Source organism: Mauremys mutica, chromosome 4 (genome assembly GCF_020497125.1).
Source record: "Mauremys mutica isolate MM-2020 ecotype Southern chromosome 4, ASM2049712v1, whole genome shotgun sequence".
NCBI lineage: Eukaryota > Metazoa > Chordata > Testudines > Geoemydidae > Mauremys > Mauremys mutica.
Genome location: NC_059075.1, coordinates 144,665,461 through 144,691,811, shown reverse-complemented (window position 1 = coordinate 144,691,811; position 26,351 = coordinate 144,665,461). Strand labels below are relative to the sequence as shown.

Sequence of the window (26,351 nt, the reverse complement as noted above, 5' to 3'; positions counted from 1 at the left end):
CCTGTATTCTCCCTCTATGGTCCTGCAAAGGCACCTATTCTTAGGGTTCCAGCACTGCAGTTGTTGCCTCTCTGTAGCAGAGACACGTCTCTCCCTCTCCTGAACAGGATACTTCCTGGCTGCATAGCTCCATGGCTACACTGCAAATTTCCCCGCAAAGTCATACTGACTAAGCCAACCAGCTTTACTTTTCTCCTTAGAGGCAGTAAACAGCATAATTGCCACACAGCTCCTTCTAAATACAGTTAAGTTGCCACAAAGCTCTTTCTAAGGAAATACATTTATTCTTAAGGCAAAAGCATTACAGAAAAAACATTAACAATAAAAGAACCTACAAGCATACAAATAAGCTTACTAGAGAGATCGCCCCAACTCCAACAAGTGCTCTGGCCAATGAACAGTCCACAAGTTCATAACTCCTTTTGCTCAGAACAAGAACACCCATGAACCTGAGAGTTACTCCTTTATGCCATTTGGGCCTTTTGATGGTGGAAATAGGTCATTTGTAGACAAAGATCATCTCCCCATGGAGAAGCTACAAATGGGGTGGAAGTGGGCATTTGCATTCCCCACTTCCCTAGGAAACCTACTCAACTAACACGTTCATATTTGTCCTGGCATTGTTTAAAAGAAGGCTTCAAAGCTCATAACACTTCCCAAGGTTTACATTAGTCATGTCTCCTAGACAAATGACATACAATCCCACAATAAACACAAACATTTGCATTTTTAATACAATGAGCTTTTAAGATACTTAAATTTAATTCAATAAGGCTTATTCAAGATACTGCAGAAAATTGCCATAACTGTCAGTTACAATCTATAAAAAGTTCTCTGGATATACTGGGACAGAGGTTGTGAGACTTGACTGAGGTCACACAATGAGGCAGTGGCAGAGTTAGAACAGAACCCAGAAGTAACTGCAGCACATTTCCAGTGCTAAACACACTACATATCCAGTCTTAAACAGACAATGCCTATGCACTTTGTAAACAGTGCTTGAAAGATGAAATGACTGACTTCCTGCTACATTTTTGTTCCAATGAAGTAAGGAAGAAGGACATTATCTCTCTTGATTAAACCTTATACTGGTACCTGAAGATCTTTTCCTTTGGTAGGTCCCAGCTCTGTTCTCCCACACATTATACAAAAGGAGAACAAACACGCCCTCTTTCAACTTTTAAAAAGATCTAAAGCCCTTCCGGTCCCAGCTCATGAATAGGAATGTGGATTACTTCTGAGTTAAGTGGAATAATCCAAGCACTTCTTCTAGCTAATGATTTAAATAAGATGGGGTTCTTCCAGCAATAAACCACTGGGAACTTAAACATACACATGACTCAGCTTCATGTTTAAAGGAAGAAATCAAAAGACAGGCCAATTCCCCATTTCCATTCCAAACACAACAGAGATAATAGGCTGTGTGACGTTTCATTCCAAATTCTTTGTGAAAATATGATATGAATATGACGTAACAGATGTACTTTATGCAAGATGGCTCATGTGGGAGATCATTTGAAAAGTTATATTTTACTGAATGTGATTATCCAATTTGTATGCTTGTATCACTTCTGTATCTGAAGTTAGGAAGGTTAACTAAATATTTATATTTCAAATGTGTTACTTTGGGTGTCGCCCTGAACCAGTGCTACAGGTACAACAATGGAAAAGCCAGACAGGGCTAATGGGCCATTAGCAGAGACAATGGACTGTGAAAGAGCTCAGTCTGCCTGTGGACACTGGAGACCGCCTACGAGCAATGGCTGCCACAGTCCTGCAGAGACACGGATCTTGTCACCTGATACTAAACCTGGGACTTCTTGTAACTTTCCACTGGAAGGAAAGGGGGGTTGAGTTTGGGAAACAAAGGCTTCCCACCTTATGTAAACCCTATTTAAGGGTGGGGAGGAAGGCAATGGGGACTCCTCCTCTCCATGGCCTATTGGCCAAAGAAGAAAGACTGCTAAAGCCACCTGAAGGGAAGGTAGGGTCGGGAGTCCAAACTGAGACAGGGGTCCTGTCTGAAAAGCAATATAACTGGAACTCTGATCCACAGAAACTTTGTAACCTGCCTAAAACAACATTTAGGATGACAATTTACATTTTGTAACCTGTTTCTTAAGTATATTGATCTTAGCTTGCATATTTTGCTTTATTTGGTCAGTAATCTGCTTAGTTCTGTCTTATCTCTTATATTCACTTAAAATTCACCTTCCGTAATTAATAAGCTTATTGCTTGTTTATAATATAATCCAGTTTATGCAATTTCTAATGGGGGGGAGGGTGAAGAACTTGTGCATATCTCCCTCCACATTGAGGGAGGAGGTGAATTTCATAAAACCTTTGGATTGGTACCCCTTGAAGGGACTGGGCATCAGAGTGTTGGAGCAAGCCCCAAAGGTTGAATCTTTCCAGAGCGTATCTCTGTCTCTCTGTGCAGCTGGGTGTGGCCCTGCCTGTGTGCTTGGCTAGAAGAGGCTTGTGAGCCTAACCCAGCAAGGCCAGGTAAAGGGGACCCAGGCTGGCAGAACAGCTTGACTCAGTTAATTCCTAGCACTCAGTTAATCCTCCAAAGGGCCCAGACCCGTCACAGGAAGAGGGTGGGAGCTAAGGAATGTACAGTGGCTGAGTGAGTTGTACTAAGATGAAAGAAAATGGATTTCAGAGTAATATGACATTACAGGTAACTTTACTTTGGAGGAGACCTCATTATGATAGTGCACTGCAGCAATAGTGTTTTTCCCATTATGCTATAAGATTTTAGAGAACTCCTTCCATATACATTTTTCTTAAACCATAGATTCCCACAGTATTCTTGCCAGCAAGTTAAAGAAATATGGGCTGCATGAATGGACTATAAGGTGGCTAGAAAGCTGGCTAGATCATCGGGCTCAATGGGTAGTGATCAATGGCTCCATGTCTAGTTGGCAGCCGGTATCAAGTGGAGTGCCCCAAGGGCTGGTCCTGGGGCCAGTTTTGTTCAGTATCTTCATTAAAGATCTGGAGGATGGCGTGGATTGCACCCTCAGCAAGTTTGCTGATGACATTCAACTGGGAGGAATGGTAGATACTCTGGAGGGTGGGGATAGGATACAGAGGGACCTAGACAAATGAGAGGATTGGGCCAAAAGAAATCGGATAAGGTCTAACAAGGACAAGTGCAGAGTTCTACACTTAGGACTGAAGAATTCAGTGCACTGCTACAGACTAGGGACCGACTGGCTAGGCAGCAGTTCTGCAGAAAAGGACCTACGGGTTACAGTGGACGAGAAGCTGGATACGAGTCAACAGTGTGTCCTTGTTGCCAAGAAAGCTAACGGCATTTTGGGCTGTATAAGTAGGAGCATTGCCAGCAGATTGAGGGACGTGATCATTCCTCTCTATTCGGCATTGGTGAGGCCTCATCTGGAGTATTGTGTCCAGTACTGGGCCCCACACTACAAGAAGGATGTGGAAAAACTGGGAGAGTTCAGCAAAGGGCAACAAAAATGATTAGGGGTCTGGAGCACATGACTTATGAGAAGAGGCTGAGGGAACTGGGATTGTTTAGGCTGCAGAAGAGAAGAATGAGGGGGGATTTGATAGCTGCTTTCAACTACCTGAAAGGGGGTTCCAAAGAGGATGGATCTAGACTGTTCTCAGTGGTAGCAGATGACGGAACAAGTAGTAATGGTCTCAAGTTGCAGTGGGGGAGATTTAGATTGGATATTAGGAAAAAGCTTTTCACTAGGAGGGTGGTGAAGCACTGGAATGGGTTACCCAGGGAGGTGGTGGAATCTCCTTCCTTAGAGGTTTTTAAGGTCAGGCTTGACAAAGCCATGGCTGGGATGATTTAGCTGGGGATTGGTCCTGCTTTGAGCAGGGGGCTGGACTAGATGACCTCCTCAGGTCCCTTCCAACCCTGATACTCTATGATTCTTGAGCAATTATTAAAAGCTAATTCATTTATAAAAGCTAGTGCAATGAAGCAGCATTATTTGGGCTGCCTGCTCTGCGTGTTATTCAGAATGCAGATATGTTTTAAATTTTCTATCTACATGGAACTACTCCTATGCAATTCATTTTTTGAAGGAAATCTGAATTTAGGAAGAAAATCAGTTTGAACAGCTAAGATACAGGTGCAGCCATCTTCAAATAATTTCAGAGCGCATCTGAAGAAGAGCATTGGCACTGCAAGATTATCAATTTCTGATTTCATAATTTAAGGATTACCTGGAAAATAATAATGCAATGCTTTTAATGCAAAAGTCTTCTAACTGTATGACAAACCCAGAAGCTCAACAGTCTACATCAAAATCTCAGTTTCACTTTCTATTATTTTTTTTGCCTTTGTTCCCCAGCTACATTAAAACCTTTTTAAAAGGCTTTCAATTAAAAACAAACTTTCAGATTAGCTTTATAGACCAGAAATGTAACACATTTTTGTCTCTGGGTATCTCTGAATGAGGCACAGCAGAGGAAAAATTGAATTTTAGGTTTTTCCTCAAGAATCATTTTTGACTAAATCCTTATAATCCTAATTTTTGCTCAGCTATTTTTTCCATAGCAGGTTGAATATTTCTGCTTATAAAATATGAACTCTGAAGTAAACTCTGAAGTTTTGCCCTGGGTTGTCTCTTGTAGCAAGGTTCTCAGGTGCAAAATGTCCCTCCTCTAGTCTCTTGTTTAACAGGCAGTCACTGAATTTTTACTTAATTCTCTGGAGGCTCTCTATCATGCCAGAAGAGGCAAAAGCAGTTATGTCAAGTATGCATAGGAGAAGTGATCAACAAGGATTTATTATCCAAGCAAAGCAACCTAATACTTCAGCTTCCTCCAAAACACAGAGCCTTAAATTATTCCTTCACATGATAAATAACACTGTAAACAGCATTGTCTTCATAAATTAGGATTAAGCACACAATAAAATATGTAACAGATATGAGTATCTCCTGAATAAGGAATCTTTCTAAGAGTAAAGCAGTATCTCTTCTACAGCATATTTGAATGAATTCACTGTCCTAAATAAACGCCTATTAGCTTTTCATTGAAAAACATATGAACATGCCAAAAGATTACTTTTAACTCATTCCAGAAAACAGAACTGCTGACCCATACAGAATTACTGAAGCAAATGCTTCTGCCTCAGGGATTTGGAATATTATGGCTCATGAACATGTTCTATGAATCTACAAAACTCTGAAGTAGGAAGGTTGTGGGCTTCCAGCAACTAGAATTTTATACAAATCATTGTATTATTAAGAAGGACCAGAAATCTGTACTACCAAGTTTTGCTCCAAATTTTCTATCAAAATTGTTTATTCTCAATTTTAGATTTTCATCCATGCTCCTTCACATATCAAAACCACTAAAGCCATTGGTGGGTGTCACTATCAGTAACAATAATGAAGCCATCTGGTTTAACAAGAAACAGCTCTGTGGAGCAATCATTCAAGTAGCAGACCTTTACCTCCATCAGTCAACTCACTGCAAATTACTGTGCTGGTGATGCAAACTTCAACAGTCTGGGAATCAAACCACAGTCTCCACAGTGCACCCAACTCTGCTCATCTGTACCCTGAGTACAGCCTGCATTTTGAAAATCTAATAAATTACTCAACCGTAAAGCATGCCTGCCCTAGGAAATTTCTTACATCACCACAGTTCTTTGCTGTTAAAGATCACTGAGCATTTTTGTGACTTTTTCCATTGGGGTAGAGCACTTAGAGCACTGTAGGAACTGTTGCAACTTGCGCTAGTATGTTACATTTTGGTTAGGACTGAATATCCCAGGGATTTGCGCTAAGGAACAAGCCCTTTCCCTTTGGATACACTGGTTGGAATACGGACAAAGTTACAGTGACTATAAGTCACTGCCATACCAGGCTTGCTGTGTGCTGTGACTTGTATGCACGTTTTGTGCAGCGCCACACTGGCGAACGTTCCCATCACAAGTGGCAATAATTGGCAGCCATATTGGTAATCTCTTAAGAGAGCCTAATGTAGTGTTCCCCCAACCTGGGGTGCACCAGACTAATTCAGGAGGGTATGGCAGAGGAGAGGCTCAGTGCAGGTGGGGCAAGCTGCAGGACCCCAGATCTACCCCTCCACTGTGCTGCTGCATATGCAAGGAATATCACCCATCTCCCTACTGCCTCCTGTTGTGACTGTGAATATAGCTGGCTGTAGGAGCAGCTCACATCAGCAGTCCAACAGAACAAGCTTCTCTTCTCTGTTCCCTTGGAATCAACACCCGACACCAATTGATGCCTCCCATGCACTCACTGCAAGCTTCAAGTTTAAATTTAATTTGTGTTTGGTTCTGAAATCTAAGCACAAATAATTTTTGATGGGTCTTCAAAAAGAACACACACCAGACAATGAGAACAACTGGACCTCCTGCTAAATCAAACGTGGTGTGGGATGGGAAGAAAAATTCAGCATCCACAGCAAAATCTGTTGAAGTCTGTTTTTTACCAGCTTTGTACTGGGAAAACATTTATTTCATTTGCCATAAATTCCACATTATGTCACGTATGCAGGAAGCAGTTAACCAGTTGTGTTCTAACGGAAGGACACAGAAGAGAAAGTTACATAATGCAAAGCATCACAGTTCCAGTCAGTCCTCCAAAGCTGCAGCCTCGAGAAACAAAACTGAGGGGAAGAATACGGGGTTGCTGGGTTAATCCAGCTCTCTGCAAGAAAGGGGGAATAAATGCAAACAATTTAAGAAGATAAAAATATCCAAGCCAACGTGAAGCCACCGTTCTGTGCTTCAAATATGAATCACCACACCCGTGGAGCCAGTTTTGAAAAGGAAAAATAAAAGAAGGCTGAAGAAAGCTGGCAGATCCCAGGCTCTGGGAGAGAAAACACAGCAACAGAATCCAGGGCAATCAGCCTAAAGAACATACTAAAATGACTCTGAGCTTGGAGATGTTGAACTGGATCCTTATCATCCTGTACAGAGAGTGGGTGAGCGCAACAAGATTTAAAGAAATAAAATAAAATTATACTTTTTTGGCTGGGGGAGAAAATATAGCAGTGGCCATTTTGGAAAGCTCAGACAAACAGAGGGAGTGTGGTAGCAGTCATCTTGAAAGAGACAACAGGCAAGGAGAAAAAAGACAAAATCTAGATGTCTGGGAAAAGAAAGAAATCCTCCAATACAAAGATCTTTTCCCCTCCCCATCCCAAAACAAGAGAGCAACTTTTCTGCCAACAAACAAATTAATGGAGGCAGGTGGAGAAGCACCAGTCACTGAGGCTGACTGGAAGGACCTGCTGTAAGAAATCAAAAAGATGAATAAGGAGAGGAGGGAAGAGTTCCAGGCTTACAATAAAGATACAAAAATGAAATTAATGGGAAAATATTAGCTGTGGAAGCAGGATTAAATGACCAAGTGGACAGCATTATTAATCTAACTGAAACAACTGAACAAAGAGGAAAAAATAGAATTAAAGCTGGAGGTCATGGAAAACAGAGAATACAAGAATTACTTAAGGATTAAATATATTCCAGAGGAGACTGAAGGAAAAAAATCTGTTGGACATACGGACAATATTTCCCATGACATATCAAAACTGGGCAATATTTGTTGCATTCACATTGGGAGGGCTCACAGATCCCTTTTCCCCAGGCCCCCAGCAAGCTCCAGACTAAAAGATGTGATTGTCCTGTCTATACCACTACCAAGACAAGGATAAATTTCTCAGGGCAATGAGGGAGAGAGCTGACCCACTGATGATTCTTAACCAACCCATGCAAATTTTCCCATATCTGGTAACCTCAACCTTTAGAAATCAAAGAGAACTATACCAGATGACCACACTTCTTGGATAGAACAATATAAAATACAAATCAGGGTTCCCATTTAGACTGTTCTTTAAATGGAAGGACCTATGCGTCTAACTCAGATCCAAAAAAAAGGGGAACAGATACTTACAAAAATGGGAATGGGTAAATCAATTCCAGAACAATCTGAATGGGGTCAAAGGCTTTCCCAGAAATCACCGGGAATCAGTGAGATCAAAGAGAACCTCAACAGCTCAAAAAGATACATTGTCAAGACAAAAGGACAGACTGTGAAATCAGAATAAACCGTCTAGATCCAGAAGAACAAAATGAATAAATGGATATTCTATCCATGTGGTTATAATGAAAAAAGGAATCTATGGAATGGAAGATGGGTTGGGTAGCACTCAGGATAGCTAATGTGGATACAGCATGATTACGGAGTATAATATAGTTAATTTACTATTGTGATTTATATTAGTTTATAACAAAAGTTAATAATGAAATAGGAGACTCAGATCATCCCAATGAAGTAAGTTTGACTTTAGAGTTATCACAAACATTTTAAAATTTATATTGATTGGAGAAGGGTCAGCTACAGTGGAAAATTTTAAGAATATGTGAACTCATTGATGGTATAATAATCTCATAATACCTAGTGTTATAAAGATGTTTGATCAGATTAGATAAGGCTTGGTTCTTACACACACACACACACACACACACACACACACACGACACTTCCCCACACACCCCAGCACAGAACTAATATGCTGATAGAAGAATTAACCAAAGGCCAGGCTTCCACAGCTACAAGGGACCAGATGGCCATGGGGGAATGCATAGGGAGGGAGGGAGGGAGGGAAACGGGATAAGAGAACAAAAACAGATATTAAATATTGTTATGCGTCTTAATAGAAAACATTATATTAATAAAAACAGGGCTCAATTAAAAAATTTACAGCAAGTCAGATTCAGGATCATGGTACCACAATACATGTTTTAAAAAAGACAAAGCAACGTATGTGTGAGTTTTAAAATTACTGGTGTGTCTAATATGAACTCTTTTTAAAATGTCCTATCTAAAGAAGAGGTGCATATGTAAGAGAGACCTGGTATCTGGATTTGGGGGGGGGGGGGGTTTGCACACGTCACTGATTTTAGCAAAGGGTAACACACCAGGCGAGAGCAGACTTGATGACTATTAACACTAAGGGGCTGAACAATCCAACACAAGGAAAAGGGTATTCTGCTCACTGAAAGAGGATTTTCCTAGTATAATCTATTTGGTGGAAGCTCACTTGAAGAAAAATGATAAATAATTGAATACTGCTTGGACATAGCTACCATGTGTCTCTCCAGGGCAATCTAGTAGAAGAGGGTTGGCAACACTTGGCTAAACACTTCCCTTTTATTGTTGCAGTACAACTCATATATACAGAGGGCAGTTATATTTTAATTAAGGGGTCCTTGAAAGGTAAACTTCTCACCGTAACCAACGAATATGCTCCCAATCAAGGACAAGCTTATAATAATAAATATAATATATGGAGATATACTTATCTCATAGAGCTGGAAGGGACCCTGAAAGGTCGAGTCCAGTTGCCTGCCTTCACTAGCAGGACCAAGTATTGATTTTGCCCCAGATCCCTAAGTAGCCCCCTCAAGGATTGAACTCACAACTCAAGGTTTAGCAGGCCAATGCTCAAACCACTGAGCTATCCCTCCCCCCAAAAAAAATATTATGAAAAAGGACAATAAAACTGATAGGCCAAATGTTAAAGTTTATGCCAAGGTGCTAGCAAGCAGACTGAGAGTCATCTTGCCCAAACGTGTTCACCCTGGGTGGGTTCATTGCTGGCAGGCATCTATCTGGTAATGTCAGAAAAACTCTGAATTTCATCTATAGTGTTAATTTTAGCAATTATTCTTATGCACTGCTTTTGTTGGATGTGGAGAAACGATCAACTTTTGCAGTGGGAGAACCTCAGACAGATTTTGTTAAGGTTTGGTTTTGGAAACCAGTTTTATACTCATATATTGGCCTGTATACTTCAATCCCCTCCTTTTAATTTGTCTAGGGGTACAAGACAGGGCTGCCCCTCCGTTGTTTATTCTGGCAATGGAGTCATTTGCAATATATGAGGGAAACAGCCCCTTGGTTAAAGGCATCAAAATGTCTTCAAGTTTAGAACAGAAAGTGGTGTTATATGCTGACAATATCCTATTATATTTGCAGGATCCAGAAGCATAATTAAAAATTATAGAACAATTGATGTTGGAATTTGAGCTGGTATCAGGCATCAAAAACTATGATAAATCTGGAATTTTAGAAATTAATATTCCCAAAGGGTCAAAACAAACTGTTGTCACCTACATACATTTAAATAGGTAAAGGAATCTTTAAAATATTTAGGAATAAATATTGTGGAGAAACAAACATCTTTTTAAAGAAAATTACCTTCCACTGTGGCATAAAGTAAAAGATTTGGAGAAATGGAACAAGTACGAAATTTCTTGGCTAGATAGTGTAGCCTCAGAAAAGATCAATGTCCTCCCCAAGTTACTATTTTTGTTTCAGTGCATCCCCCTTCTGGTATCCCCAACATGACATTAAAAACAGATCAAGATGCACTATTAAAATTCACATGGGAATCATAAAAGTCAAAGGGTGAGTTCTAAAGTTCTGTGCAAGTCTATGAAGTCGGGTGGACGAGCATTCCCTAATTTGGCTTCTTATTATTATGCACCGCAATTAAAAGATATGATCAACAGGGTTAACAGACCATCCAAACACTGGGTAAAGCTCAAAGAAGACTGTAGCCCAAATACAATTACACCACTATCCCGATATAACGCGACCTGATATAACACAAATTCGGATATAACGCGGTAAAGCAGCACTCGGGGGGGGGGGGGCTGTGCACTCCGGCGGATCAAAGCAAGTTCGATATAACGCGGTTTCACCTATAACGCAGTACGATTTTTTTGGCTCCCAAGGACAGCGTTGTATCGGGATAGAGGTGTATTTATAGTAATTGTTGGGTTCAAAAGAAATTTAGATCACCAAAAATAAAAGCCACCCATTCATCCAGCCCACCGTAGCTTTTAAAATTCCTGTCGCCAAGCCCTCTCCCTTAGCTATTTTCGTTAATAATCACAAATGTATTTCTAGGAAATATCAAAGTGATGATTCATTCTGGGTAAGAGCTGATATTCCTCAATTTGGACTGCTGTTCCAGGGTCCTGATTTAATATCATACCAAGAGATATGTAATAAAGTAAATAGAAAGATCCTGTATCAGTATTTATAAGTCAAAATACCTTATTGTGAAATCTGGATACAAGACGGTTCTATCTAGATCTTTAAACACATCTGAGGAGTTGACCCAGGTGCAAGCTGGAACAAAGGGTTTAATTTCTAAGATGTATTCAATTTTGATTGAAAAAGATGTTGACAGGAAAACAACCCAGATGAAAAGATAGGAGAGAGATCTGGACAAAAATTGATCTAGATGAATGGGTCTCTATATGGGAAAGTGGATATATATTTTCAATTTGTGTAGCTCACAAAGAAAACTTTTACAAATTACTGTATAGTTGGTATTTGACTCCAGTTAGGATTCACTGTATTTTTGCTACTAGGGAGGCACGGTTGCAGGGATAGGGGAACATACTTGCATATGTGGTGGTTTTGTCCAGAAATTCAATGGTTTGCCGAGGAAATTATTAAAGAGATTAACCTTATAAGAAAAAGGCCAGCTTCCCAGAGATCCCCTGACCTGCTCACGTAATGCTCCCATAAAGGACCTACTTTTTAAACAGAAAGACAAATTAATTCCTTTTTATTGTTAGCAGCAAAACTTTATATTGCATATTTGAAAAATGTGACTTCTATGGAATTCTGGTATAGTAACATGTGGACTGCCCTTGTAATGGAAAAGCTTTCACACCAAGTATGTACACGAGAGAAGTGCCAAAAAGAAGATGGGTGACCAAATTTCTGAACGGAGGAGGGCTCCCCAGGCAGCTCCTTTAGTCAGGTTCTGTGAATATTAACCTGATCCTGAATAAGTAATGTACAAAGTAATATGTTAACACTTTATTGTAACTTTACATTAATAAAAAGTTCAAACCCAAGAAAACCCCAAACTTTGAGATACCGCCTTAGCACAGCAAAATTCTCCTTGATTAAGTTGCCAAAAATTGTCAGATCCCTAATAATGATTACCATACTGTATCAAAGAATGTTGCAATGTGCAAGTTCACATTGCTTCATTTCAGCAAAAGGGTAAATATAAAAGGACAGGTCAATGTTGAAAAAAAATTTTTGTGACTGTCCAAATTCTAATGTTTATATTATTATAATATAGATATATTTAAGTGTCAGCACCGCAGCCATTAAATTACAGAAATCTGTATATTCTGCTCCTCTCTCTCAAAGGGTAATTGCAACTGAGAACTAAAATTTAAAGTTTAATTTAAAAATTATACAAAGCCTAATCTTAATAGGTTGTTCCCCTGTAGTATGGGCAACTCAAACACAACAGCATTGTGCTAATTCATGAGAGCAAAGAAAGTGAAAATGAGTAGCCTATTTTCATTATCTAAACAGAGAAAAATTAAAAAACAATTATGATGAAAAATCAGATTATCAGAACCAAAGGAATTTCAACTAACAGCAGGAAAAAAAACCTGGTTAAAAATATTCAAATATCTTGGTAACTAGTTATTCAGGACAATGCCAGTTTCCTGTTCAGGGGCAGAACCAACCATCTTCTTATGAGGAGCTCAAAGATTAACCCTTTGAAGCATACTCCAACTACTAATTTTTCAATACTCAAAACGGAAACTCAACAACTATACAATTCAGCCTTGACTTTTGAGGCTGCCTTTGAAGTGATAGGATGAACTCTGAATAATAAGCATATTATCTATTTTAACACAACTTTGCACATTTTGAAAGAGCCGCTGTAGACCATAATATTGGGCAATAAGAGAACTGCTTAGCAAAGCAAATTTATTTCTTCTCCTGACATGAAATGGATGCTGCTTCCATATATCCACGGTATTTGTTGCCTTTGTTGCTAAACACTGAAATATGAAAGCAGAGCTGAAGTATCAAAATATTTATTGGCCTGGACAATATTAAAACAACAGTGCTGGCTCTGCAGAGATCTCACTAACATTTTTCAAACAAATGCTAATATTTTCAATTCTCTGCTAATTTCTCTCGATGATTGAAGGTGGTTTTCATTCAGCCTGAGTTGAAGAAGAATAAGCAAGCCCAGTCACAGTAAGTTAGGGATTTTCTGCTACATGGTGCTGCCTTGGAGCCCAAGGATGGAGGGGAAAGCAATTTCCTGCTGGTTTGTGAATATCACGTGTTTTAATCGAGAGGCTCCATTTTAAAGCATCAGAGGGGTAGCCGTGTTAGTCTTGGATCTGTAAAAGCAGCAGAGTGTCCTGTGGCACCTTACAGACTAACAGAAGTTTTCGCCAACTACAAAACCAGTTTCTCCTCCCTTGTTTTTCACACCTCAACTGCTAGAAGAGGGCCTCATCCTCCTTGATTGAACTAACCTCGTTATCTCCAGCCTACTTCTTGCTTGCATGCATATATACACATACACACACACACACCTGCCCCTGGAAATTTCCACTACATGCATCCGACGAAGTGGGTATTCACCCACGAAAGCTCATGCTCCAAAACTTGTTAGTCTATAAGGTGCCACAGGACTCTTTGCTGCTTTTCTATTTTAAAGGTATTTCAGAACAGAGACATGCTCTGATCTCTTTAAACATACAACATTCAGCATCTTCAGTTATTACAATAAGGATATTAAGAAAGAGATTCAACCACTTGGGCAAAATCATTAATGCCAGATAAACTTACTGTTGTAACAAACTCCCATAATTCTTAGTTATACAAGAAAAATCACATGGACATTTGTGAGGCAGAGCAGCAAAGTGAATCCTACTGCTTACTTGCTGCTCTCTGGTTTCCAGCCCAGGGAAGTGGTTACTACTTGATTCCTCCCCTCCAGATGATAGATGGATGTATCTCAATTCGTGTGAAGGAAAGCTACATACATCATCATCTTACATATTAACTCATAGGAATAGTGCACAATTCAGTTACGGCCACCAGAACTGGCCCTTAATTTACACTGGATACACAGTCATTAAATTAGCTGCATTACAATTTGCATTTATTACATATCAACTGTTTCATTGTTCTCTACCATATCTGATGTCCACATGAAGTGAATAATTGGTGTAAACACTTACTCGACATAGTATGTTCCATATTGAGGGTCTTCTATTTTCTCCCAGCCATAAGGAAGTTCTGTAATTAGAACAGAAGAATGAACAAAATTCTGTACTATAATGCAAAAGTATTTGAAAATGTCAAAGTTCATGTAGAAAAAAAAAAGAGTGGAGAGATTATGGACTGACTGTATTGGAAATATGAAAGCAATTTATATATTCCCATGAATTGAGTGCTTGCATTTCCCAGAGGGAAAATGGGCCTCCTTGTACTCGCTGGTCCATTGGAGAAGGGGACTTGCATTTTAAACAAAAAAATTAAGTTTTAACAAGCTTCAAAGTGAAGCACAGAAATATCTTAAGTAACTAAAGGAGGAAGAGGAAGACAAAGGTCTCATTTTATTAGACTACGCCTATTAATTATAAACAACAAGTTTCATTTGTGTAATTTTGTTTTTAACTCCCCAATCTGTAACTATAGGATAGCACTGTCTATGGCTGACCCATAGAATGGAAAGGAGATATTGAAGCTTTTCCCAAAGAAGTATTTTCAATCCATCTCAGCCCTGAATTGTAGGGCCATGCTATTCCAGTCATGTGGTGCTTCCGGAAACCTCTGCCAAGGGGCCTAAATTCTGACCTGCAACCCCCTTGTTATTCCAATTTTACATACACATCCCCTTAACACCAATGCAATTCAAGCCAGAATCCCCACCTTGCTTTCCCAATGCACTGCAATCCTGACCTACATCACTTGCTACTTTACATCTCGGCTCCTGAATCAGAATCAAAGAGGCAGTACAGTGGTGACAAGGACAAATGAGGACTAAAAAGATATCATCCCCAAACTCATTTCCATTTGTGTTTGTTATGATTTGAATTCAAGTCTCCAGAGTAACAAATCTAGAGGGAAACTAATGATCCCATATTCTGAAAATTGTGTGTAAAATGAAATTAAATCCTTACAAAATAAACATTCATATTGAAACAGCATAAAAATCAGAAAGCTCCCTTGTTTCTGAACTAAATTCAAAATTCTTGTAGGATGGCTGCTAGAATCAGAGCATTACTGGTTGAATGTAATGAGCTGTCACCACAGAGGCCTGATTGCTATAGCTTTGCTACTCTAATTTGATGATAGAAATGTAAATATGGAAACGCTGTTAGAAAGGAGCTTGGTGTGAAAATTAAGACAAAATGGAAATATTGTTCCATTTGGAACACAAATTGCCTTTTATTTTTCTTTCAGATGTCTGGATTGTTTTGAAGGGTAAGATTTCTGTGTAATTATTTTGCTTGTGGCTGCCCCAGGCTTGAAGGTAACAGGAATTTTCTTAGCATGTGGCAGCATGTTACCAATTATGAACATCAGTACAGCTCAGCAGAACTTGACAAATGCCCCAGTGGGACTATTTGTTTAAGTGCTGTTCATTAGGATGTCCTGCATCTCTCTCTTTAAAATGTCTTTTTTTATCCCATCCTCTCCCAGTGGTGGCTTCACATATGTTTAATAAAGCAGCAGTATGAGGCAGTGGCTCAAGCTGGCTTCATTATGAATAGATTTAGGGGAACAAAAGGCTGTTTTCAGTCTCATCTCAGCGCCTATTGACTCTTGTAACTTGGGAGATGTTTGCTGCAGAGACTGCTTCTCTGTACATTTTTATGTTATTGGCTGGCTACACTGCACCACTGCCTTGCAAGTGTCTGCAGGATTTGCCTGTAGGCTGATTACCACCAACATTCTCACAGATGGGATTCACAATGTGAAGTCTTGATGCAAGAGGTGAATAGAAACGAATGTAAGTCAGTTCCTACACTCTCCCCAAACAATCATAAATTATGAAAGAGGGCCACCCTTAGTTACCTACTGCCAGCCAGCCCGTTAGTTCCCTGCATTGTCCCATATTAGAGAAGATAGTGAATATGCATTATTTTTAAAAAGCCAGTTGGGGTGCAAGAGAACTGAAAAGTAAGACTAGAAGTTTCTTAGATTTAGTATAAAAATTATACTACCAAGTAATTAAGGGTTCCATATTAAAATGGAAACAATGCTGTATCCCTGCTACTGTACTCTCAAGGAAATGGGAATCTGGACGGAAGGAAGTTAGTTCAAGATATTGCTAGTGACAACTATGGTCTGAATGCTGATACAGTTTGGTACTAGCCTCTCTCTTTAAAGCCCTGAATGGGCTAGACCAGGGGTGGACAAGCCCCCAACCCCATTCCCCGGCTGGAGCACCAGAGCAGGGCAAGCCCTGGACTCTGCTTCCTGGCGGGAGCTTGAGGGATGGATTAAAACGTCTGAAGGGCCGGATGCAGTCCCTGGGCCATAGTTTGCCCACCCCTGGGCTAGACCAACATTATTTCATAGACAAATTCACTCTCTTTGACTGAGCATGGCAGCGATGATCAATGGGAATGCTACAGATGATGATACACATAGGGGTCAGGATTAGAGTGTTCTTGTTTGAGAATCATTAGCTATGGAAATTCTGTATTACTGGGGAACAGGCTGAGTCCAAGCGTTGCCACACACAGAACAAAAATCTCTGACTCCTCCTTTCCCTAACAGCAACTGCAGAACAACAAGGCATCCTTCCGTGGAACTAAAGCACCCAGTTGCTAGCCAATTATTTCAACAACGCAGTCCCAACAGCAATGGGTCATTACTAACAAAATTAGGTAGCTAGTTTGGTACTGCATCTTGGCTTTTACCTCTTCTCTATTTAACTGATAGGATTTCACTTGAAGAAAAAGCATGATTGACAAGCACTTTAACCATGGAACCCTGCTTAGATTATGATTCTCAAACATGTCTGTCATTTTATGAAGCAGTAAAATTCTGTCAGTGTTCAGCCCACTTTAAGCTTTATTTAGTGAAGGTTTAAGCTCTGCCATCATAGGGAGACATGAGACAGCTTAGGCAAAATGAATTCTCCAGGGCACTTCCACATATCAGGCACTTGCACTTCTGTTGAAAAATTATCCATGTGAAACCGGACAACAGGGAAATGTTTAAGTCAAATTAATTTAGACAGGGTGGAGATGCCAGAGGGACAGGAGAGAAGAGTGTAAGGATTTCTTTAAAAATCTTATCGTATTTTCTAGCATCTAAAGAGAGGCTAATTATTTTCAAATTTGCTAATACAGATGCCTATCTTGATTATAAACTATTTATATTTTAGGGCTGTCCCCTAAATGGAAATAAGACACTGACGCTTAAAACGTGCAACTGCTTCAGAGATTTTAAAATACTCCTACAGTAAAGCCACCTATTATTGTGCAGCTTCACTCCCAAGCCTTGTAGCTTGGTTTGCACCTCCTGCACCTGGCCCAATTAAGGGTCAATTCATATGAAGTCCAAAGGCTTTTCCATCCCTTCACTTTGGGACTACCATTTATCTTAGCAGTCCTCATAGTCCAGTATCCTGTCTCCAACAACGACTAATACCAGAAGCTTCAGAGGATAGTACAGAAATCTCTTACTAGACAATGAAGTTTATTCCTAAACTCAGTTAGGGGTTGCTTATGCTTTAAAGCATGAGTATTTATATCCCTTCTAAAAAAAAAATTCTATCTTCTCATTCATACAAATGTCCAATCCTTGTAAAAAATTTTATCAAGATTTTGGCCCCAATAATCTCTTGTGGCAATGAGTTTTTCATGGCTTAATTATACACTGTATTTACCTTTATTAGTTTTAAATCTGCCACCTTAAATTTAACTCAACATACCCTTGTTCTTGTATTATGACAGTGGGTAAAAGGGAGCACCTGATTTACCTTTTATTTACTGTTTGTTATTTTGTACACTTATTGTATCCCCAATTTTTTTCCACATTGTCCTCAAAAGCTTTTCCATTATTCTATCAAAATTTCACTTCTTTCTCTCAACCGGAAACTGAGGAGTATTTCAGGTGAGAGTGTACCACTGATATAAAGTGACAAGGCTGTACTTTTAGTATTACATTGTAGCCCATCATCTATGCATTCTAGTATTTGTGGGCTTTTCCCTTGCACATTTGAACAATGGTGCTCATTGAGCTGTCTACAAAGCTGCCCAGGTCTTTCCCCTTAGTGGTTACAGCAAATTTAGAACCAAGTAATGTGTCATTCTGCTCTCCAGAATTCGTGTGTATCCACAATTCACTTAAACTCCATTGTTCCAGTGAAAATATACTGAAGCCACTCTCATCCTACTGCTGCTGCTAAGCCACAGGCACTTAACTCCAGTCTGAAACCATTAGGGTATGATGGTAGAAAGAATAAAAATTATAAACTTCAGGCAGAAACTTCTGTCTTGGCAGTGATAGAGCTTATCGAATTGTAAAGAACCCTGGAAATGACTCCATATGGGACATCAGACAGTCACAAACAGCATTATCTGAAGACCCCCGAATGACTTAATTCTCTCATCAGTGCAGAGGACATTCTTAGGAACGTCCCAGATCTCCCTGAAGATGAACTTGATATAAAATATGTAATATGCATAAGGAAAAGACTTTCCTAAGTTTTTAAGGATTCATTACTACCAAATCCCACAGAAAGTCCCTTCATGAACCAAATCAGAGTAACTAGATAGCCAGTTCCACGGGATTAGTTTTGGTTAGTAAACAAGCAAATACATCCGATTTATTAGGAATTCTATTTGGTTTCAGATTAACTTGACCTTGGAGCAAGAGCATAAGTAAACTCCTATTCCAGGTTGCATTTGGAGGTACACCCTCTACCCCAATATAACGCGACCTGATAGAACACGAATTCGGATATAACGTGGTAAAGCAGTGCTCCAGGGCGGCAGGGCCGCGCACTTCGGCGGATCAAAGCAAGTTCGATATAACACAGTTTCACCTATAATACGGTAAGATTTTTTGGCTCCCAAGGACAGCGTTATATCTGGGTAAAGGTGTACAATTGATCTGTCTAGTTAGTCCCAAATGGCAAAGAAGAAATGAAGTCTTTGAAACAATTACCAGAGCAATACTTCGTGCCTTCATAAACTCTACTGATAACATGCTAATTGGACACCATTTGAGTCTGGTTTTCAAGTAGGAAAAACAACATCCAAACATGCATTACATATAGCAGACAGACATTCTGAACATCTCACCTCCATCCTCACAGTCTTCAGGAGCTTTGGCTTTCTTACAGAGTCGAGGATCAAGCCAAGTGGTTGTCTTGGTGTTGTGACTGCGGAATATAGGACAACCCAATCAGGCGCAGAAAAACAGCAGGAGATAAAGGGAGAAAGACGAAAAAGACTCCCAAGGAAGGGATTTAACCTATTATACTTTGGACTTCTCTTCATAAATTTCCTTCCACATGCAAATCTTTGCCTCTCGGTCAGCATACCTGCTGTTCTCACCTCTGTCACATCAAAAATGCGACCAAGGAAAGGTACCACTTAAATATAATAACTAACAACATACTCGAGGCTCTTCTGTACCACTGTGACATGGGAGGTTACAGCGGTGAAAACGTTTCTTAGCAGTCAAAAATATTTCAAAGGTACATGTTCACAGCCACAGTCTACACAGTTTCACTCTAAAAGTAGCAGGTTTGTTGGGAGTGAGGTAAGCCTAGGTTTCATCTGTCAAAAAATATTGGATATCTCAATAGTCAATGCAACTTGTGCATGGAGCTGAATTCAAGAGCTCTGCAGAACTGTGTAGATGTATTTGTAAGTAGAGAACAGAACCAATGAAATAAGAGCACACTGAATACACCTGTCTCTTTTGGTTCTCATCAGAACAGACCCAAAAATACAAACTTTTTCTTTACCTGGTTTTAAAATTTTAATTATGGGGAATAGATAGGAAAAGTTTTGTGCACTTTAATAAGGTGTCAGACACCACCTCTAAAATAGGTTGATCATGCAAAGAGTCATGGGAAAAGTAATGGAGAAAAACTGATAAGACCTAAAAGAGCATCTTATAGCTGTTAAAAAGTTAATAGAACATAAGTATTCCAGAAATCCAATATTTTAAAAAGTCACAATATGAATGTAGATTTAAAGGCTGCTACCACTCTGAACCAAAGCACATAAGAAATTGCCAGTGAGTTTGCAAGATTAGTGATTTTGCTCTTCCATGACAAGTAGTACTTATCATTGCACTGCAGGAACACATGGTACATGTTAACTCTGAGATAACACAGTAACATAAGTAAGCAGAGTTATCCAGAAAGCATGTTTTGTCTCAGGTCTATTGATGCTGTGATTATAAACCCATTTATTCAGGGATTTCTAACTCTGTCCTATAAATCTGCATTAGGCGGCACAGTCTCAGCATAAAGTTCTTCTCCATCCAATATTTTTTTTCTGTGTACAAAGTATGACAAAGCCTTCCATACATTTACCATTGAAGCAACTACAAAAAATCATTTTGAGGATATCTGATATTTTTCACCTTGGAGGAAAAAACCCTTAACTTCTGCCTATGCTTAGCCATCAGTGTAGTCTGATGCTTTCAAATTCATGAAACAGACTATTACACATTCTAATAGCTGCTTTTCACATTCCATTTCATACCAGAGATCGCAGGCAGAGCAGAGAGAATAAGGGAAATCCCATGGATTACAATGAAATTTTGCAGAGTAAAAGTACACATAAAATTAGACCCTTATCCAGCTAGCAACACAGAACCTGAGCTGCATCATAGACAAATTAACTGACTTTGAAGCTGGAACCACTGTGCTTTCACACCTAATTTATTTAGATACACAAAACACTATCATACTAATAGTATTTACATGGATTCTTTCCCCATCTGCATTTTCCCCATGAAAATAAACACTATACTGAAGTCCCTATATACGGTAGCTAAGATACCTGTGCAAGTATCCATCTATGAAGATGGACAGAAAGGAAAAGCTACTTGGATGAAAATGCTGGCAACACCAAGTAGGGATACTATGATAGATATAGATATATATGAAAATAAAATTCCTGCAGCTTATTCCTCAGATCAACATCACTGTCCTCTCTAAGTGACATTAATATAATCTTCACAGGAACCACTGTGAAATCAAACACACAAAACTGTTGACATTTAGTGAAGATCATGGAGTGAGAACAGACTGCGACTTCAAAGCCAGACGATTATATTTTCATGCATAGACCTCAGCAATAAAAAGTGGGTAGGGAGGAAGATATATACAAATAAGCAGAAATCTCTATAGAGACTGTGACTAGAGATTCTTAGAGCTCATGCATCTCGGGAAGGTACATTAAATCTATAAAGATACAAACTTCTACTCACTCTATGAAGTAGACCATGCCTGTGTCTGTGTAGGCCATCTCCCAGTTCTTGGGTAGAGGCTCTAGGCTCTCATCCCTTGACAAGTAATTTCTGAAATCCATGGAGCTGCTTGTCTGGTTGTAACTAGGAACAGGCTTCATCCAGTCAGAAGAATCTGAATGTCTCTCTCTGTTTTCTGAAGTTGTTAAAAGCAAAGGGTTACAGTTAAGATTTTTATGCCGCTTTGCTCACAAAGAACCACCCCTTTTGCTCTCACAACAAGAGAATGTCAAACACCACTGTATTTTATCTGTATTTTTCTACTGCATTTTTTTCTGCTGTGAACTTTAAAAAACTGAAGTGAACACACTGAGTTCTGTTCTTCCCTTGCCAAACAGCATTAACCTCATACTTGTTTGAGCCTAGGCTGAAAAAACAGCACTGGAACCCATCTAGGTTGACTACTTACTGCATTTCCTATCAAAGAGAATAGCATTTGTACTGCTCACTAGAGAATCCACACCAGCATCCTCTCAGTGCATCAAGACCCAACTGTGGTACAAGAACCACGATGAGTGATACGAGGAAAACAACAGTGCAGCAGGTTTTAAATAGTGTGAATTTAAGCACTTCAGTTTAGAAACCATTGCCAATAACCTCACTTTTACAATTCTGTATTTGTGACAAATTAATATGGACTGCAGCCAGATCACCTGCGCTCTGATTCTTTCAGCTCTGAAGGTAAACAGGACTAGGCCAGATCTGTACTTGAATGGGTGACTTCCAAGAAATGCCTAGATGCAGCACAATTTGCAAATGTAATGTGCTGGTTGTCCCCCTTTTGAGATAATAAAGATGTTAAAAAGAATAGGATCTCAGACTAATCTTTGCAACACCCCCACTGGACACCTTGTTCCAGTCTCAATGTGCTGTTCTTCATTATCACTTGCTCTGAACATTCCTTTACCTAGTCTTTGGATCATGTGACAGTGCTCCTACCCAAGTTAATTTGAAAATGTCAGTAACAATTTGATTGATTAAAATCTTGACTGCAGTCAGGAATTTCTCCCCTTGTAACTGACCTGCACCTCCACTGCCATTAACTGCTTCCTTTTCTTCCTCCTCTTCCTCCTCAGGGAGAGAGCTATCCATTCTTTGCATCTTGCTGACCGACGTGGTTCTTTTTCTCTGGGATTCTGCATCAAAATCATTGTCAAAAAGAACTTGATCCACTGGGTCTGGCTGAAAGGGACTGGGCTCTGCTGGAGGCTTTGGGGTACCATAGAAATTACCTGGCATTAAGAAACAAATGGTACAAAACAGAAGCAGTGATATCTGGTAAAGATCTCTACAATCATAGGAATGACTCAAGCCACAGTACATATTCTACTGCCACAGAGTAACATAGTTTTGTGAAATACATGAATGAAAAGGTAATTTACTCCACTACTTAAGACATCAGCATTATCAGTAACCAATGAATGCTCAAAAACTGGAATTTATAGCTACACTGTATTTCTGCTAATGCTGTCATTGTGCATCTGGGTATAATGCATTTAATTCCAAAGTGGCTGCTCTACACAGGTTTCCAAATCAAGAGACTGACTTTGTTGTTTTACCTTGCATTCACTAATGCTCCAGAATGAGATTTATAGCAGAGCTTGGTAGGAGTAAAGTGGAGGATTACCTTGAAAACCAAAATCATTTCTGTTCTAATGTACAGCATATAGTAATTAACTAATCTGGAGTAATTTGCAGCCAGTAGGCAGGTTGAAGCTAAAAAGTAAATTCATTTTGTGCTGAAACACAAAATATCATTTGCAGAAAAGCAATTTTAAAAAAATGGTTTATTAGAGCTGTAATCCTACGTTTTCACCTTATAATTTTCTTACATAATAAAGCTATTAATAAATCAATGCAATACTGAATTATACCTGAGAAAACTGAAAACATTTTTATTCCAATATGTTGTACAAGTTCAAAGGATCAGCATTTTTTTTCCAATAAAATAAATGCTCAAACAGAATTTAAATAACTGGCTTTATCCTCTTAACTAATCATGTGATTTTAATTAGGGAATTGAGCACAGAGCTTAGCAGGGCTCCTGCTGGGTTAGATAGATTTTGTTTTGACTGCATAAAATATTAAATAAAACCCCCTATATATTCAAATACCTTTCAGGCTTCAACTAAAAATGAGAGTTAAGGTGAAAGCTTTGGGTTGGCCTGGCTTGTTAAAGTCTAGTTGCTGAGGTAATTGTGCATAATGTATGTGCAGCAAAACCACAGCACACTCAAAAGAGCTTGGCTTAGAGAGCTGCTCAAAAAATTTTCCTTCTTTTGGTTATTTTAACAGTAATATACCTTTTAATTTATTTATTTTTTTCATATTAGGGAAGAATTAAGTCTCAAGAAAATGTCCAATAAATCACAATAGTTCTTTACAAGTTTCATCATCTTTTACACAGAGAAGGTTTCATAAATTTCTAGACTGTTTACTCTTGAAGAAGCTTTAGTCACTGAAGTAATCACTTGAAATGTACATAATCTATATTAATAGATATTTCTAGTGGAAAATTTGTATGCATAAAAAAGCATTTTTACTTTAGTTTTCATATATATTTTTTATATATGCATGCCAGATTTTTCTTGGGGGAAAAAAATCATTTATGTGAGTTAAGGGTACCTAAACAAGGATGTTTTAAATATATTGTAAAAACTTTATATTTTTTATTTTATATATTTTAAATAAGTTGTTCCTGATTAGAAACTTTCAACACCAAATTTCAATCCAGAAGAAAACTTAAGAGCCAGGTTATGATGTTCTATAAAAAAGGGTTTACATCTGAGACACTGATTTAGCTACTGTAGCCTTTATCTTCAAGAACAGAGCCCATGCCTGCCTGGTCCTTGAGCAAAAGGATATTAACCATATCACTCCTATACTTTAGTTAGTTCTATGCCTAGTTAAATACTTTAGGATTTGAAAAGTATTAATGGACCTAGCCAGTGACTGAGGATTCCTGCTCAGGGTGGAAACAGGAAAAATAACGTTAGTAACTCATACCCAAAGAGAAAAGCCTGGTCTGACCCCAATAAACTCATGATTATTTAGTATCAGAGGGGTAGCCGTGTTAGTCTGGATCTGTAAAAGCAGCAAAGAATCCTGTGGCACCTTATAGACTAACAATCGTTTTGCAGCATGAGCTTTTGTGGGTGAATACCCACTTCGTCGGATGCAAGACGAAGTGGGTATTCACCCACGAAAGCTCATGCTGCAAAACGACTGTTAGTCTATAAGGTGCCACAGGATTCTTTGCTGCTTTTACATGATTATTTAGCTACAGTTTAACAAAATATTAGAACATATTTCTAAATGTAAACTGCTTCCTGTTGCCCCATGTTTAGAATAGTTTTTAACCATAACCACTCACACACAGACACTTAAGATATGTCAACACCACAAATCAGTGTTATTGTAACAGTAGGTAGGCCTACCAGTGCTAGCTTTAATCCAGCTAGTGCAGCTAACAACAGCCATGAAGACAAGGAGGCATGGGCTTCAGAACAGTAAAAGTCCACTGGGGAACTGTGGGGCATACTCAGATTGCAGGCCTATGCTGGGATCCGTGCTGCCATGTTTTCACTGTCATTGTTACCTGCGCTAGTTAGATTAAAGCTAGCATGCACACGTCTAATCGCACTACAATTACTCCTTCCTTCCTATCCTTAGATTCCCAGACTGGCTGAATATTCCCAGCTCCCTAGTATGAACAGAGGTACAATAGAGAGAGAAGACTCAAACAGCAACCACGGCAGCAAGCTTTAACTGTGATGGCCTGAAGTGTAAAAACAAAAAAACAAAACCCAGAAGAACAGGGTAGCAGGCAAGGAAGAGGCCTCTGGAGAAAGTGGGAGAGTGCAGAGAAAGATCCATGGCAGTACAATGCGTGTGCACAGGAGAAGAGAAGGAAACCATGTAATAGCTCAAAGGACCCATGGGAGCCAGCCACACTAGGCTTTTCTTGGTGAAATACACACAAACTACAATTAAAAGGGAAAACGAGGACACAACTAAGATTGCAGATATTTTAGACAATAATATTAAAGAGATGTTACATCCAAATGGGGAAGAATTTACAATTACAAGTACAAAAGGTGTGATGCCAATTAAAGGACTTAGCATGCTTGGACAATTTCCTAATTCAGGCTTCGATTCTGTAAACGGATTTGTGTAGTTGTGTTGACTAGAGCTTTGAGCGGATACAAAATTTGTATCCGCATCCAATCCACAATCCGCAAACATACACAGGCCTCTAGATAGAACATTTGGATCCGCATCCATCCGCGGATATAAAGCAGATATCCGCAGATCTGCAGGCTCTCCTATTGACTTCAGTTGGACTCCAGGACATAAGGGGCTATGTGGATCAGATTGCCTTTGAATCCTACTTATATGCATGGAGAACATTGGTACAGTGTGCAGAAAGCTTGGAAAAGTTACTTTGTCCAGAAGGGTATCAATTGTGGAAAACTCATGTCAAGATGCAGAAGTGTTAAAAATGGACCAATAATACAAGACAAGATCTCTGACCCAGAGATCACAGTTAATGATAGCTATGACAAAAATCACATGCGTTTCCACAGCTATTTAATTAAGAAGAGGATGGATCACATGGGAAGGTTGTGATTTCAACTTTTCTACCAAAAGAAGCAGTATTGTGTATGCATGTCTATACACGTTTTACTCGAGGGAATTCTGCACCAAAAATTAAAAATTCTGCACACATTTTAAAATTCTGAAAATTGTATTTGTCAATAAATAAATGTGGCTCCAGCATGTCAGTGTGGAGCACAGGCATTGGCTGCATTGTGGTGGGAGATCAACCTGAAGCCCCCACCTCCCCCAATACAGGGACTTGGCAGTGAGGCTGCACCAGACCCTGACACAGTACAAGGGCTGGGCCTGCCCAATCACACCCCAGGGCCCTGCCCCTCTGCACCAGGTGTGGGTGGGCAAGCTCAGTCCAGCAGGATCCAAGTGTGGGGGGCATCCAGGTGTGGGGCA

At 39.4% G+C, this 26,351-nt stretch overlaps 1 protein-coding gene across 2 annotated transcripts in view; it reads right to left on the bottom strand.

Annotated features, from left to right (window-relative positions):
* The window catches only part of MAGI3 (membrane associated guanylate kinase, WW and PDZ domain containing 3), a 208,003-nt gene that overhangs the window by 52,557 nt on the left and 129,095 nt on the right, over nucleotides 1-26,351 (bottom strand). For both annotated transcript variants that reach the window (XM_045013203.1, XM_045013204.1), the window contains exons 4-7: nucleotides 22,367-22,576; nucleotides 21,306-21,480; nucleotides 19,157-19,236; nucleotides 14,069-14,126 (exon numbers count right to left, since the gene is read on the bottom strand). In XM_045013203.1, the coding sequence (XP_044869138.1) occupies nucleotides 14,069-14,126; nucleotides 19,157-19,236; nucleotides 21,306-21,480; nucleotides 22,367-22,576 (523 nt within the window). The remainder of the gene's footprint in view (nucleotides 1-14,068; nucleotides 14,127-19,156; nucleotides 19,237-21,305; nucleotides 21,481-22,366; nucleotides 22,577-26,351) is intronic.